General features: G+C 50.0%; 1 protein-coding gene across 1 annotated transcript in view; it reads left to right on the forward strand.

Annotated features, from left to right (window-relative positions):
* The window catches only part of CCDC60 (coiled-coil domain containing 60), a 122243-nt gene that overhangs the window by 80476 nt on the left and 25049 nt on the right, over positions 1 to 16718 (forward strand). The window contains exons 3-5 of the mRNA XM_053669617.1: positions 2269 to 2439; positions 6609 to 6716; positions 11237 to 11344. Coding sequence (XP_053525592.1) covers positions 2269 to 2439; positions 6609 to 6716; positions 11237 to 11344 — 387 coding nt within the window. The remainder of the gene's footprint in view (positions 1 to 2268; positions 2440 to 6608; positions 6717 to 11236; positions 11345 to 16718) is intronic.

Genomic DNA, 16718 nt, shown 5'->3' on the forward strand with positions numbered 1-16718 from the left:
CTGAGCCTCCGCCTCCCTGTCAGTCAATGAAACACTAACAACGGCCCAACAACCTACAGTGGCTCTGAGGATAAGTAAGTTCATTCATGTGCCCAGAAGTGGGGGGTGGGAGGGCGTGGCACAGACACACGGGCACAGGGCCAAGTCCTACCACAGATGTGAAATCACGGCATGGCCAAGGTCACGACTGAAGCCTCGTAGGGGGAAGATATTTGAAGAGCTGCATGCATCTCAAGAGCACACTGGAAGCACCTGACAGGTGTCGCTGCAGACCGCTGGCAGAGAGGGACCTCCACAGAGCTGGTCCAGGGTCCTGCTGGTGAGGGTGTTAGACTGAAGCATTAGAACGAGCTTCTTCATTAAAGTGGTAAAATCTATTGGCTCCCAGAGTAGCACCCAGCACAGGGGGCAGGGGGTGCCCAGAGCAGCAACGTCACCTAGCACACAGTAGGTATTCAACAAATTTTGGACAAAGGTTTCATAGTGACTCAGCTATTCAGGCAAACACACGAGTTTGAAATCAGGTATGAGAGTCTTGTGATAAGTGTGTAGGGTGCCAGGTGGGTACTGAAAACATACGGGGTGGCGGGGACACTTTGCAAAGTATGATTACCTAACCACTATGATGTACACCCGAAACTAACTCAAAATAAAATTGAATGTAAACTGCAGTTGAACATTTTTTTAATTAAAAAAGAAGTCTGGCTCCATACTTTTACGTGACTTGGCAACTTTCAAGCTCTTCCCACGGCTTCTTCCCATCCTACCCTGTGTCTGGGCAAGATGATAAGAAAGCCCCGCTGCTCCTTCTCTCTGAGCTTGGTGGTGGGGGTGCGGCGGGGTTCAGACCACCAACGAGGTAACGCTCACCCCAGCCCCACTGCCCAAAACCCTGGGCCAGTCTGCCTCCCTGCTCTCTCAAGTGGATTTCGACCTGGGGGCCTGCCTGTTCCCCCCAGAAAGCCTCCCTCTGTGAGTCTTTGCACACCCTTTGGGTGTGTCAGTCTCAACCTCTGAGCCAAATTTTGAGCAAAGGGTCCCTACCCAGTAACGAAGCTGCTGCCACGTCAGCCCTGGCTCCCAGGTGTGAGCTCTGCATTTGCTTTGTTTGTGAAATTAAGAGGTTGCAAATGGAACAGTTTTCTTCCCGTCAGGTGACCCTGGAACCTCAGGACACTCTTTGATGATTGGTGGGTTTAGAGGCTTGAAAGCAAAGCAAAGCCTTCAGGCGAATCTCAGAGAAGGCAACCTTGGCCGGGAGCCCAGGCCGGAGAGCACCGACCTGCTCCTGGCGACCAGGGGTGAGCCCCTCTTCCACACCAGGCACCTCGCCGACCCCTTTCCGGCCCAAAGGCAGCTGATCCTGTGGGTGCGAATTGTTATGCCCACTTCATAGCAACGAGCGGATGCCCAGAGTGGAGCAGGCACTCAATAAACACTTGCTGAGTGATGCAGTGATGAAGGAACTGACACTTGGAGAGGTGAGGTCATTTGCAGACCCAGAATTCAAGGTCAGGTCTGACTCTGGAATTTTCAAGGTGGAAAGGCTCCTGCCCCACAGGCCCGAGCACGCCCTCAGCAATTACCACTCCCGAGACGTGCAGAGTGTCTTTTTGTGTTTTTTTAAGGTAGCAAATTCATTTGAATAAATTTTCATTAATGCTTTTTGATCGAGGAAAGAAAAAATTCTATTCATTCAACTGCTCTCACTCTTACAAAAATGAACTGTATTTTATATGCACACATATCATTATATTCACTTATACACTATGTACAGCATGGATAACTGGAACCACTGTAAATTGAAATATATTAATATTAATCAGATATCACAACTAATGTGCACTTGGCACTATGCTATAATTGGTATTTATAATAGTAAAAGCCATTATATAGTTAAATAGGTAGTTAAAAGAGGGAGATGATATTCCGTGTGGGTAACCCCACCTGGGGGTGAGGAATGGGAGTAGTCAAGCAAAGCTATTAGTGCAAGTGTGACCCTCCACGGGTGTTGGGGGCTGAACAGATCCCTCAGAAGTACACGTCTGAGCCCTCGTCCCCTACCGGTGTCGCTAAGCTTACCCGGAAATAGGGCTGTAGCACAGGCGTGCTCAATGTCAGTATGAGATCTTCCTGCTGTTAGGTCAAGTCTTCCAGGGAAAGGAGTCTGTGAAAACGGAGGCCAAGGTCGGACCCTGCCGCCACAGGCCTAGGAGTGACTGAGACTTTCCTCCCGGTCAGCTCATCTCCCTGCCCCCCTCTGCCCAGCTTCCTGATCCAGTCGGTGAAGATAGGCCGCGGCTACTTCACCATGCTGCAGGAGGAGAGCGCCTGGAAGAAGAGGCAGCAGCAACTCCAGAAACTGAGAGAGGAAGAAAAACATAAATTCCAACCAGCCAAAAGGATCTCGGACCTCCACTACAAGGATATTCTTTTGGCGTAAGTAGAGGAAGGGCCGCGGGCAGCGGGCGCTGCCCGGTTGGATGGGGGGCGGCAGCTGCCTCACAGTGGGAGCCCCTTCCCGGACGAGTGTCTGCTGACTCCGCGCGGTCTGGTCCAGCCTACCCTGTCGGCCTCGCCTTCTGACAGTCGGTGGAGTATTATTTTCTACTACATGTGTCTGTTCTCCTTATCCAATGCCAAGAACTCCACAGGAAGTCTCGTCATTCCCTAAATGTGCCTGTTTTTTCCCCCACACCAAGCAATTCTCTGCAACATCAACTGGGTGTACCACCACCCAATCCAGCTCCAACACTTTGCACCTGGAGTTAGCATCAGCTCCCACAGGTTAAGGGCTCAGCCCCAAAAGACTGTCCCCACCCCAGCCCTGCATCAGACACAAATCACAAATCCCAGATTGTCATCTGTACTTCTGACCGATCAGTGGCACACTAGGGTTCCTATGACCCCTTTCTTGGGTTTGGTCCCTTTCTAGAGTGGCTCACGGAACTCAGAGAAACACCGACTTACGTTTACCAGTTTGTTATATAATCAAGGACACAGATGACCAGCAGGATGAAGAGGTCCACAGGGCGAGGTCTGGAAGGGTCCCAAGGGCAGGAACGTCTGCCCCATGAAACCGGGGAGTGCCACCCTCCCATCATGGGGTTGTGCTCACCCACCCAGGAGCTCTCCCCAAACCCCGTACTTTTGAAATTTTCACAAAGGCTCCGGCCTGTAGGCACCACTGGTCACCTGTCGTGAAGTCTGAAAGTTCCAGGCTCCTAACTATGGCTCGGTCTTTTGGAAGCCACCAGAGCCCACCCAGAGCAGGCTCCTTATAACAACAGGCAATCCTGTCCCCCGGGAACTCCCGAGGCCTTTAGGAGCTGCCTGTCAGAAGCCAGGGTCTGAGACCAAAGAGTGGAACGAAAGATGTTCCCAGTGCGGCCATCACCTAGGACACTGCAAGAGCTTCAGGAGCTCTGTGCCAAACAGCAGAGGAAGAAACCAGTGCGTATTTTCTCTCCCTTCACAACGCCCCTTTAGGGAGTTGGGAAAGAACCCCCAGGGGTGTGGCTCTGGACCTGGAGCTTTAATGCTGAATGGGAGGTGGCAGGATGACGGAAAGGAGGCGGGGTTAGACAGACGCACCTCAGCCCAGCAGCAGTCCCTGCAGAAGTCCCTGCAGCCAGCATTTTTCCGTTACGAAGTCCGGGGCTGACAAGGGAAGGTGTGTTGTCTCTCACCAGGAGTCAGGAACCTTATTCCCCAAGTGCAAGGAAAAAAAGCAGGCAAGTTTTGACCTGAGCCACCTCATCCAGCCACTCAACAGACCTCCCCCGAAGTGTCCTCATGGGACCTGGGAGGGGCATTCGATACAGAGGAGGCTGCTCCATGAGCAGGGGAGTTCTTACCCGCTCCACGAGGCGCCCCCCACACCAGAGCTCAGGGCAAATCCTGCCTTCCCTGCACCCCACGGTGCTCTGCTGCTCCCAGTGACACCAGCCAGCTGCACCCTTTCCTGGGTAAAGGCAGGAAGGAACTCGGCTCTTTTTTGCAGGAGCTGTGCTCAGATTAATGGGCAAGGGAACAGGGGGCTGCAAGCAGGGGGGAGGGGGGTGTCTGTTTAAGACCCCCCACTCCCACCCTGCCACTGCTTAAATGGTTCATTGTAACGACTCCCTTCTTTAGATGGGGTTTTTAGTCCATGGTCACAAAACACAGCGCTCGCCTCTCCAGATCCATATTTCGGTGTGAGACATGGTTTATTTAAAGTTTAATAAGTTTAAATATGCATGAGGTCGCTCCTCTTGTAGACATTGGTCTGGTTATGTCTTATCTGGTGAATTCTATGAGCTGTACAAGGCTGGTTATTAAAATATAACTGGAGGCAATTACTGTGATGTTGCTGTCAAATGCAGGTCGGGGGGGGGGCGTTATAAAATAGCATGGAGAGATTACCCGGACCAATCCAGCACAGGACTGGATTCAAACCCTGACTCCCCCACAAACTGACTCCCCCACAAGCCGGACAAGTCCCTACAGCTCTCCGAACCTCCTTTTTCCTCGCCCGTACAAATGAAACCAAACTCCGAGGTTTATTACGAGGATTGAATGAACTAATGCTTAGCAAATGAGACGTGCTCAGTGACTTGTTAGCTGCTATTATGCAATAAAGAGAATTTGATCTCTCTGGGCCCCCACGACCTAAAATCCTCAGCTTTATGGCTAAAAACCGTAATTTCCAGGCACGCTTGAAAGCATCTCTAGACGTCTAATTCCAATCGCGGCAGTATCAAAAATACAAGGCTGCGTTTTTTAATACTTTCTTAAACAAGCTGTTTGGTCTCACGCTTTATGACAGCAAAAGGGATTATTTTTTTCTCCCCTCTGGGTCTAAGACCACAGGATAAATTCTTTCAGACAGAAGTTTTAAGTCTGACAGACTATGCAGGGGAAAAAGAAAGTCGAGCTGGCCTCCAAAGATTTCCACCTGCAAGCCGCCTTCCCCACTGTGCTTGGTGACCTCGTTTTTCACCTGCAAATTAGGCTGAAAAGGTGAGGAAAACAAGGAATAGGATCTGCGTTATTATTGAGGCGGAGGGGAGATGTGAAACCTGAGATTAAGGAGTGTAAAAAGCTGGGTTAATACTGCGTATTCTAAACCTTTGGGGGCGAGCATGGAGGCAGTAAGACTGGGCGCTGCCAGGGTGTGGGGTGGGTGGGGCCTGTGACGGAGGGAGACTTTGGGTGGCGGACACACAATACAGTGTATTACATAAGACGTGTTACAGAATTGCACACCTGAAACCGATGTACTTTTATGAACCAGTGTCACCCCGATCACTTCAATTTAGAAAGGATAGGGCTCGTACACTGAAAACTATAAAATATCATGGGAGGACATTAATACTGAAACAGTAAGTAAAGACTGGGCATTGTCAAGGTGTTTCCTTGAAACTTTCTCATCTCTAGGGCTAACAATGAAAATCAGGCGACCTAGATTCTGGGCCCACGTGTCAGTTAACTCTGTGACCCCAGGGCTACCCTCAAGTTCCCAGGAGGAAGGTATAGCCCTAATATGTGCCCCCGCTTCACCTCCTGTGTCCCTGCCACAGGCCATCCTCAAAACAGCAGCCAGAGGGGTCCTTCTCGGGTGCGAGTCGGATTGCGTATTCTCTTGGCCCCAAATCCCTCACGCTCCTTAGAGAAGAGGCCCAAGCCCCTGCCGTGGTCCCCAAGGCCCCTGTTCTCTCTCCACCCTCCTCACCGCTCTCCCGCTATTGCTCGCTCCACTCCCGCCACACCCGCCTCCTTCCTGTCTCTACAACACGGTGGCACCTCAGAAAATGTGCATGTCATCCCCTCTGTCCAGAATGCTCTGCCCCAGACGTCTGAAAGGCTCACTCCTTGACGCTCTGCAGATTTTTCTCAAGTGTCACCTTCTCGGTGACACCTTCTCAATCATCTTACTCAAAATTGCAACTCCCAGAGCTCCCAGTCCTCCCAAACCCCCTTGTCTGCTTATTTTGTCCTCACAGCATCAATCACTATCTTGTAAGGGGGAGGGAGGCCTTGGGGACCAAATCCAGCCCCCAGCCTGATTTTACAAATAAAGTTTTATTCGAACACAGCCATTACATGTTGTTTACATACTGTCAATGGCTGCTCTCATGCTCCTAAGTAGTTGTGATACACACCTTATGTCCTACCAAGTCAAAAAGGTTTGTCTGGCCCTTTAGGAAAATACATCCAACCATATACCAGTACACCACACAATTTACCTATTTATCCTGTTTATTCTCTTGGCTCCTCCCCTAGAATATACACTTCATGGGAGAAGAGGTCGGTTGTTGTTGTCTCACTTAACTTATGCCTTCATTGACTGATTCTTGTACGTTCCCTCACTGGGGAATCAAGCCTGCAACCCTGACATATGAGGACGATACTCTACCCAGCGGAGCGACCTGGCCAGGGCAGAGAGCAGAGATTTTTATATGCTCTGTTCCCTGGCTGTATCTAGAACCTTCATCTTTCAAGGGATAATTATTGCCTCGCACATATAGCCGGCGCCCAGTCATATTTGCCAAACCATCCCTGGCGAGAGGCGTTGGAAAGGGACGCTCACTGCCTGCTCTGTCTCTCTCCCTCTACCTGCCCTTCAGCACACACGATGGTGAGAAGATCAAGAAGCTGGGCACTAGCACCCTGTTCCGCCCGTTCACCCCCAGGCACAGCTGCATCATCGCGCCCTGGCTGCCGAAGGCTCACGTGTAAGTACAGCGTCCCCTCCGGCTCATCTGCCTTGCCCGGTTCCCAAGCGAAGTCGTGGCAAAATGACTCAACCAGCTACCGCACCTTCAGGAGCCGCTGAGCTTTGCCTTTGTCCTCTTGAAAGGGACATGGAGCCTGGAGCCAACAACACTAGTTGGCGCATAAAAAATCACAGAAAGCAGACACGGTGGTAGTTTAGAGCTAAGTGGCAGATCCGCTGGGACTGAAGCATTCCATTCCTTCCCGAGCCAGATGCTCTAAATGTCAAACCATGTGCAAAGCCCAATAAAATCTGTCCACAGCCTTCACGGAGCATGTGTGACAACGTTTCAGCCATGGCTCAGGGGACAGGATTTCCCCAAGACTCACGGAGCCATTTCCCAGGGAAGCCGTCTCCAACCCAAGGCATGAACTCATCATTGCAGGCTATACCGGGCTACCCAACCCTCCCGGGAACACTCTGGCTTTCTAAAACCTTGACGTCTTGCTCCCCTTGGGCCCATGCCAAGGAATTCTAAGGCCAACTATTTCTTTACCTGCAAAATCATCCCCACCCCACCATCCCCACGTTGAGAATTAGTTTTAAGGCAATGAACAGGGTGCAATGAATCCTAGACTTCTCTGTCCACTGTCCACTCATTTGTCAAATATTACTAGGCCCGTACGGTATGCACAGTAATGGGCGCTGAGTGCTCTGTAGCTTCATCTCATGCAGTCCTCTTGCACAGGTGTATTGCTGTCCCCTCTCGCAGGTGAGAAAGCAGAAGCTCAGAGAGGGTTAGAGGGCAGTGGCCTGCCCAAGGCCACAGAGTTTAGTGTGCTGCTGTGCTGAGGTTTTAAGGCAAGTCTGACTCCAGGGCCTAACCTCTCCCCACTGCATATGATACAGAAAGTATATGTGTACTTGAAGAGTAAAACAATGCAAAAGTAAAATTAGAGGTTGAGATGGAAGATAAAAGATGATTAATAAGAGCACTTAGTTCATGGGTGGAAGGTTACAACCTCATCAGCTAGTCACTTCCATCATCACCATCACCACCACCACTATCATTATCACCATCATCATCACCACCATCACCACCACCACCATCATCATCCTCATCACCACCATTACCATCATCATCACCACCACCATTACCATCCTCATCATCATCCTCATCATCCTCCTCATTCTCATCATCCTCCTCATTCTCATCATCCTCCTCATCACCACCATCACCACCATCATTACCACCACCACCATGATTTGGACACATCCCTGTCCCTCCCTAATACTCCAGCTTTTGAAGCTTCACTCTCCATTTTTCTCCTACCTCCCTCTCCTCCTACCTCCCTCTGATGAATATTTTGATTGGCTTCCTGACAGACTTATTTGTTCCAGGACATTCCAATTGGTGGCCAAAGCTTGATGTTCTTAAAACATCACCAGGCCTTGCAATTTCTCCTAGTATCTCTTGGAAGCACTTGTACTTCTGTCTGTCTCTGAAATCAAACAGTGTAGATCAGTGGTTCTTAGGCTTCCACTAGCATCCTAATGGGGTAGGGGTCGGGGGTGGAGGTGGAGACTTAGGAAAACATATATTCATGTGCCCCACCCTTGATTCATTTGATCTGAGCAAAGTGAGGCTCAAATCAACTGCGGAAGCGACTGGAGACTTTCTTGCTCATCTTCCTTCAAGGTCAGATGGAAAAACTGAAGCCCAGAGAGAGGCAGAAACTGCCAAAGTTCTTCCAACAGGAATACTGAGCTAGAGCCTAGGTCAGATCTTTGTATCAGGTTTACTAGACAGGCTACTATCGTTATTATTATCTGTTATACCCCAGACCAGGGATCAGCAAACTTTTGCTTAAAGGGACAGAGAGTAAATATTTTAGCTTTTGTAGACCAGATGGTCTTTCCTGCAACTACTTAACTTTGCCGTGGAAGCATGAGAGCTACAATGAATGGTTCTGGTCATGTTCCAAAAGAGTTTTATTCACCGACACAGGTGGGAGATCCATTGGCAGTAATTTGCCAACTTCTGCTCCAGATCAAAGGCTGCACTTTCTTCTCCTTGGCTGTTAGGAGACTCTGCTAAACTTGATGACTGCATCAGTACCCTATTGCTGTGCTACAGACCACCTCAAAATGGGGTGGCTTAAAACAGCAACCACTTGTTACTGCTCACACGTCTATGGTTCAGCTGGGTGGCTCCAGGCCGGCTGGGCTGACACTGGCTAGGCCTGTGTATGTGTGTGCGCCCAGCTGATGGGTGAACTGGAAGCTGGCCATCCAGCATGGCCCCACTCACAGGTTGTTGGTGATAAGTTGTTGGCGAGGGTGACAGAAGTCCAGGCCAGATACAAGGAATAGGGGGAAAGACTCCATCTCTTGAAGGGGGAGATGCAGAGTCACATTGCAAAATATGTGGATGCAGGGAGGGCTGAAGCACCAGGGAATTTTGTAACCAATCTACCAAACGGCAGGACGTGCCCAGTCTGTTCTCAAATTCTGTCATCACATCAGTTGATGTGGACTGAGCTGGTCGGTCCCTTCAATCCCAATGCAGTTGATCCCCAAACCAGCTGATGATTCTGAATTGACTTTGTGGGGATCAATTCACTCATGTCAAGTGAGAATTGACCTTTATCTTTAAAGGAGTGGGAGAGAATGAATGGTCTCCAAGAATGAGAAACAGCCCCTCCTTTCCTCTCTAAGCTGACCGGCCTGTCCCTCGCAGCCTGCACCCAGGTTTGCCCTTAGCAGTCAGCATGGAGTGTCTGGAAGGCCTTTGTATGCATTTTCCAGTTCCTTTTAGCAAATGGCAAGAAAACACTGTTTTCTTTTTGGAGATGTTTAAGCCCACTGTATTCCGGTTGGCATGGCAGTTTCAACAGAGTCGGCTATTCAGGCATGCTGACCACTGGGTGCTCTGCCAGACTTCTGTGCGCAGGGGTTTTGGAAGCGGGCGGTGTGCACCCTGGTCAGCATTCTTACCTATTATACCCTGCATCTAACAGGAAGGGATAGGGTCAGGTTTGCACCTGTTCTTGTTACCTGCAGAAATGAATTGGATGCTCACGTGCCCCTGTGACCAAACAGGCCCCACGTCAACTGTGAACTCCCTTTATTCGCCCCTCCTTCCTCCTGCCCACCTCACACAACCCAAAGCTCAGGTCTGCAGGGGCTCTAAGTTGTGAACAGAGAAGGGGGATCTCCCCGGACCTTTTGCAACTTTCTGGGGATACTGTGAGGGTGGCATGCAGTGTCAGGCACAGGGCCAGGGACGTGACAGGGCCTGCTACTGCTCTTGGTGCAATGCTGGGCAAGGCCCAGCACCCAGAGCTGCTGAAAGGTGGTTACCTATAGGGACCAACATGGTGTTAAGGGGGAAGAGACAAAAATGAGAAAGGCTGTGGGCTTGCAGGGCCTTTAAAAGTAAAAGTAAGGTGCTTACTAAATACAGTGGTACCTTGGTCATCATCATTAATTCGTTCCAGAACTCGTGACCAGTGCCGAAACTGACAAGTACCAAGCAAGCAATGACTGATGAAGCATTTTCTCTTGTGGGGCTGTGTTGTGACTTATACAAGTTCTAGCAAGTGCAATGAGTCCCGAGCAAGTGCTGAGTGCTGAAATATTTTCTTCTCGTTAAACTGTGACAAGTACAGGGTTGGACGAGTTCTGACACTGACGAGTACCAAGCAAGATATGACTATAATTTGTGGAAGGAAGGGAAGGAGGAAGGAGGGAGCTCCAGAGAAGAAAACAACATGGTTGATCCTGGTTTTCTCCCTAAGACCTGGTGGATACGGCCACCCCAGTACCTAGGGACAGGGCTATGGGGTGTTGGGGGGCAGCTCCCCTTCAATCTCAGTGAAATAAACTCCTCCCAAGGGATTTCCAGGACAGCGCTGGTCAGCTCCACACTTGAGCCCCAGGGATTGGGCCTCAGCTTCTGAGGCAGTGCCTTCCTAGAAGCAGGGAGGGTGGATTCTTTCCTGCCCCTCTGAGCATCAGGCCCAGGGGCCCTGGGGAGTATCGATCAAAGACTGGACAAAGTTTCAGAGAAGAGCAATTACACTGGCTAATAATGGAGGCATCGGGGCCCATTAGCGTAAGAGGAGAAATCCTGCAGGGAGTAGGGGGCTGGTGAGGACTTGTTTCCAGGAAAACGTGCAGCAGGTTAACCCTCTCCTGACCTCACTGTCTGGGGACCAGTACGTTGGCTTTGTCAGTATCACGACCAGTCGGAGCTTCGGCCCAGGAAAGCCCAGTCTCTGGTGTTAAACAGACTCGGGTTCAAATCTTCACTAATCCTCAAGGTCAACCCACTTACTTCTCTGAGCGCCAAGTCCCTCATCTGTAAAATGGGGCCCTTGCAAAGGTTTAACGCACTGATGCATGGGAAGTATGGCTGCCTGGGGCAGGGCACCATCTCTAACTGGACGCCAGCACAGCTTCCGTCTCTGTTGCCATCATTGTGAAGGGTGCTACTCCAACGGGGCCCCACTGTGCTCCCTCTCTCTGTCTTTGCAGGGAACCCCTCTTCCGCCAGCTCTGCGCCCTCCACTGGCTTCTGGAGGCCCTGACCATCGACCACACCCACCACACCATGAAGCCCTTGATCACCTGCTGGAACCCAAAGTATGTGTCAGCCCCTCCACCTGCTGCAGCCAGCAATCAATCGACGGGGCGGCGGGGGAGGAAACGCCTATTTGTTCTTCCCCTGCCCTTGCTGGTTTGGGTGGGTGGGTTAAAACTCTAAGAGTTTTCCTGTGTGCTCCGGGAGGTCCAAACAGGGGCGAGCTGCAGCCCCAGGGCATACGGTTGTGGGAGCCGACTGTGTGTCTCCTCCCAGCACCTCTTCTCCACTCTGCACCTGGGGGTGTTACACTGAGAGCTCAAAATCAATGAGCCACGAGGGAGTGTTTACACCACAGGAATCGGCCAGCTGGACCGGCGCACCGCGGGATGCAGAGCGGGACTGCGCTCCGTGCCTCCTCTCAGATCATGTCTTCCCAGCAATATGTTTTATTTGCTCCTCTTTCTTTTCCTCCTCTTCCCTCCCCTTTACTCTTTGCTTTCCCTTTGTTCTTGTTTTTCTCCTTTCTCTCAAGGTGTTTTGGGTTCATATGTATATACTGTTTATGTAATATGTATTCAATAGTTTATACGTATATATGGCTGCTCCTCCACCTGGACCCAAGGGAAGAGTCAGGGTCTGGCCCCTGCAGCAGCTGGGTTTGCTCAGGCACAAGCTCCAGAACATGTGGTCTAGGCCGAGAAAAGTGCTAGGTGCATCCCCACCTGCAGGGGGCACTCACGGGGAAGCCCAAGGCCACCATTGCAGGAACTACGGTGCACGCACAAGGCAGAACAAGGCACAGGCCGGCATGGAAAGGCGCTGGCTCTTTAAGGAGTCACGTTGCCTGTGAGAATGGAGCAGAAAAGGGCAGGAACCCTGACTTGAGGAGTTGGATTTGCTCTGTGGAAATCCCAGGCTGAGTAAAATAAAAACAGTTCCCCCACGCAGGGGAACTCCCTACTCCGACCCCCTCTCCTCTCATACCCCTGCCTTAAAGGTGGATTCAGTCTTCTAGCTCCTCCAAAGTCCAGAATCTTAATTAACACCTTCTCCGTAAGGACAAATACAGCCCATCTCCCAAGCCCCCACCCCGTCCCATACCTATGGCCCCAGAGACCAGATAAACTAACCTCAGACGCAACCAGAAACAGCCCCGATAGACCAGTAACTCTAATTGAGTCCATGTTCTTGGTTGGGATAAATTGAAAACTCTCGTTTCCTTTGATGCAGTGTTTTACAACTTTTTTTTTTAAACAGCAGCAATCCTTTAAACAAAGAAATGGAGACCCCAATATTGTAAAACAAATGTTTCAAAACGGAGCTTCTACATGAAACAGGAGACTGGGGGTCTGGGAGACCTGGGACCCTCTCCCACTCCCACGAGGGCACCCTAGTTGTTTCCAAAATACTGTATCTTTGTGGCTCACAGAATTTGTCTGAAAACCACAGCCTTAAAACAATTCCGACAATTGTTTTTTTGGGGAAAAAAAAAAAACTGTTCAACTAATACACGACTATAACCTATTCTTACTAAAATATTTCCAAAAATTCAGAACCATATAAAATTCAAAAGCCTTTATTCCCTACCCCCACCCCCAATTCATTTTCCTTCCTGAGGAATTTCCTTCTGAAGGTCTGAGGTGAGCCCTCGTAATGCCTTCCCCTTATAAATGTATATGGATGTGCAATTTTTTTTTACAGAAATAGGATCCTATCATGCATGTTGTGTTCTAGGTGATATCCCCCTGATGGCACAGACAAAGTTTTCACATTTTCAACAGTTTCCACGTTCCTTTAAGAGAACACTTGTGTTCTACGGTACAGAAGGACCGTAATTTAGACAGCCATTTCTCCATCGGTGCCCCTCCGATGCTTTGCGTTTCAAAGGGCACTGCTCAGAGCACCCTTGTGCATATGTTTTAAGCCCAGCTGGGAGTATTCCGGTTGGCTAGAAATGTTGATTCTGAGAAATCAGATTTCCAGGTCACAGCAACTTCTAATTTTTTTCACAGCTGACTGCTCGATTCTAAGAACCAGGGCCCTCGGCCAATGGCCTCCTAATAGCGTTTCATCTCCCCACGCAAGCTAGTGGCGGCTACGTTTTGCCTCTAACATTGAAGCACCTGTTCTCCCAAATTGGGGCGAGAACATCATGCAGAACTTGGATTGAGAAGACAGGAAGGACCGCCTTTATTTCCTTTGATTGGTTTTAGAAATGTGCTCAAGCTGGAAGGTGACCCCCAAAACAGTCACCTGCAGTAAAAACGACAGTGGTCACATTGAGAGTAACGCAGGCTCTACCATGACCTCTCAGGGCAGGACCCGACCCAGAACCTCAGCCAGACCTGACGGAAAGAGGCAGCCCAGGAAAGGTTCCCAAAGGAAGTCAGGGTGCTTGCCAGGGTTCATTTTTTCTAGTGAACCACATGCTCCCGAGGGTGGTTTTAGTTTGGGGTCAGCTGTGTGCAGGTAAATGTTTAATCGCCAGCTGTCCCAGCAGGAGAAGCCCTGATTTATAGTCACACCAACATCCGTGCTGGAAATGGTCATGCTGTGGCTGATTCCAGGCTTAGCGACATGATGCCACTGAATTGGGAAGAGATGCACATGTTGAGTTCTTGTGAGCCAGTGTGGGCCAGCTCCAGAACATCACGGTTTGAGACTCATCTTTAAAAATGTATGAATCTGTGCATGGGGGTGGGGCAGGGGGTTAAGTTCCCTAAGAGTACCAGAAAGAATCTTTTTAGCTGGCAAGAAAGGACAAGGCTATCTTTCTCCTCTTTAACACTGGATCCCTACTGGAAACGTTGCATCCTTCTGCCATAGTGAGAATTTCCCCAACTCTTTGATTGCATTTTTTAGAGGCCAGAGACTGGAGGGATCACGATCAAGGGCTTTGGCATCAGGTGGACCTGGCAGGGTCCGGGCTCTGCCATTTAATGTGACCTTTGGCAACTCACTTAACATGTCTGGGCCTCTCTGCTTCTTCACCTGTCAAGTGGGTCCCTGCCCTGGCAGAGCTGTGGGAAGGACTACGAGAGAGAAAGCACACTGAGCATCCCGCCCGGTGTCTGAGAACACAGTGAGCGCTCTCTGTACAATAGCTGCTCAGGACTGAAATCTCCGTTGTAAAGAGCAGTTAGCCCTATGATCACCAATGCTATTGAGACTTAAGGCTAGGCAAGAAATAAACTTCTGAGCTGAATTCTAGCAGCAGATTAATAGACCCAGGTTGACTGGGCAAATAAAGAAACATTCAAAGAGGCAGGAAAAAAGAAAACTATGCATGGTCAACCAAAATCTGGTTACAAAATAAACGTTCCAGCACTGGCTGGTGGGCTCAGTGGGTTAAGTGTTGGCCTGCGAACTGAAAGGTTGCCAGTTCAACCCCTGGTCAGGGCACGTGGCTGGGTTGCAGGCCAGGTCCCCAGTTGGGGACACGCAAGAGGCAACCGGTCTTCCTCTCCTCCTCCTTCCTTTCCCCAGTCTATAAAAATAAATAAATAAAATCTTTAAAGAATAAAAATTCCAGAAAATGATCCCAAGAGGGAAATACCAAGCCTTCCATTCTCCTGATTGTGCTTTTCCGAGTTCCCACCATCCAGCAGCCAGTGACCACCCCCCCCTCCATTACTAAAATGTCTGGGACACAAACCTGGGTGCTGACACCTGCCATGAATTTTCCGAAAGGAAACATCCACCTCCAGGGACCCTCAGGTTCCAGAGGCTTCATCTCTCTCAGACATAATGATGGCTACAGATGCAATCCCCACCCCTTACGGATTGGATAGCAAGGAAGTAGAATGGCTCAGTACCTCAATGTGGGCTTTTTACAGGCAGAAGAACTTTACTAACCGGTGGCCAGTGTGTCCCAAACAGAAGATGATCTTTGTGAGGTGCAGGAAGATCCCGCATTTGGAAGGATTGGTGGCTGGTTGGGTGAATGAACAGACAACAGATTTGAGGATGTCCTTATAAGTTGCATCTGAGTTTTTGCTTTATTTGCCAAAAAAAAGCAGGAGGGGAAAAAGAAGGAGGAAGAGGAGGAAGAGGGGAGGAAGATGACCTTCCTGATTTCATCACGTGGCCATTCAAACAGGTTACCATGTCCCGACATCCTTACAGGGTCTACCGCTGACAAGAGCGTTTATGTCCCCTGACAAGGTGGTCGGGTCCACTCAGCAGAGCAGAAACTGAGCCTTCAATAACAAATGTGCTCATTACGCAGCGTGAGAGATGCAGGCCTCTGACTGGGCCAGGTAAGACTTGCTTTGTCTACAGAGACCCACAGGTCCTCCCTCATCTCAACCATGGACACATGAGCCCCACCTATGCCAGACAAGAGGTTTTCCACTCTGAAAGCAGGCGTTTTACCCCACACGTGAGATCAGGAAGAGAATGAAGTGTTTGAGAAAAATTACTCTGATTGCCACTGTGAATAGACACCTTCAAGGGACTGCTAGGAACAAAATGTGATTAAAAGAGATGGGACAGCACTCAAGGCCCTTGTCCCTGGATTTCTGGCATTAGGATCTCCCAGAAAGCTTCAGCAGGTGGAAATTATGGTCCAGAAATCACAGGCACTTCTGCCCCATGGACCTGCCTTGATGTCTCCTTCCACCCTCTGCCCCTCCTCCAAGCTACTCCAAGATCTCTGTTGAAAGAGGCGGTTGATGTTAACAGTACAAGGAACTTCACCAAATTCTTAACAAACCTCATTCCACTGCATCTTCACAAAATAGCTAAAATTGCCCCCTCTGTTTTACAGATGAGGAAACCGAGGCTCAGAGAGTCTCAATAACTTATACAAACACACATCTAAGAAGCAGTGGGAGCGGGTGGTGACTGGAACAGCCAGTCCACTAGATTCTTAAACCACCACATACACCACTTTCCAGGTTCTGATGTTCACAGACACTTGCCTGAGGCCACAGACAGTAAATTAGGGGCGTCAGTTAGGTAAACTGGGTTATGCAGCCGTAATGAACAATCCCCAATTCTCGGTGGCTTCACACAACACGAGTTTATTTCCTGCTCACCCTACAAGTCAGCAACACAAGGCTGTCTGCTCATTAGAGCCACTCAGGTCTGGTAGGAGCTTCATCTCTGTGCACACTTCCACCATCCACACAGCAGAAAAGGGACTCTGCCTTGAGGACGGGCACCCTAAGTGCCACGTGCCACCTTCACTCATGCATCTTTGAGCAAAGCAAGGCACAGTGCTACCCCTGACGTCAAGGAACATGGAGACCTGGGACTACCTGGTGACCGTACTGATAACCTTCCCACCAAGCTGTGAGAAGGGGCACCAACTCCCTTCTCCCTTCCCCGAAAGGTGTGTAGTCGGCCCACCGTGGACGACGCTCAGGTGGCTGATTTCTCTTCCTAGCCCTATTGATCTTCCCTTTTGGTTTATTCGCCACTAAAAGGAAA

This window comes from Artibeus jamaicensis, unplaced genomic scaffold (assembly GCF_021234435.1).
Source record: "Artibeus jamaicensis isolate MK-2021 breed Jamaican fruit bat unplaced genomic scaffold, CSHL_Jam_final contig_525, whole genome shotgun sequence".
Lineage (NCBI taxonomy): Eukaryota > Metazoa > Chordata > Mammalia > Chiroptera > Phyllostomidae > Artibeus > Artibeus jamaicensis.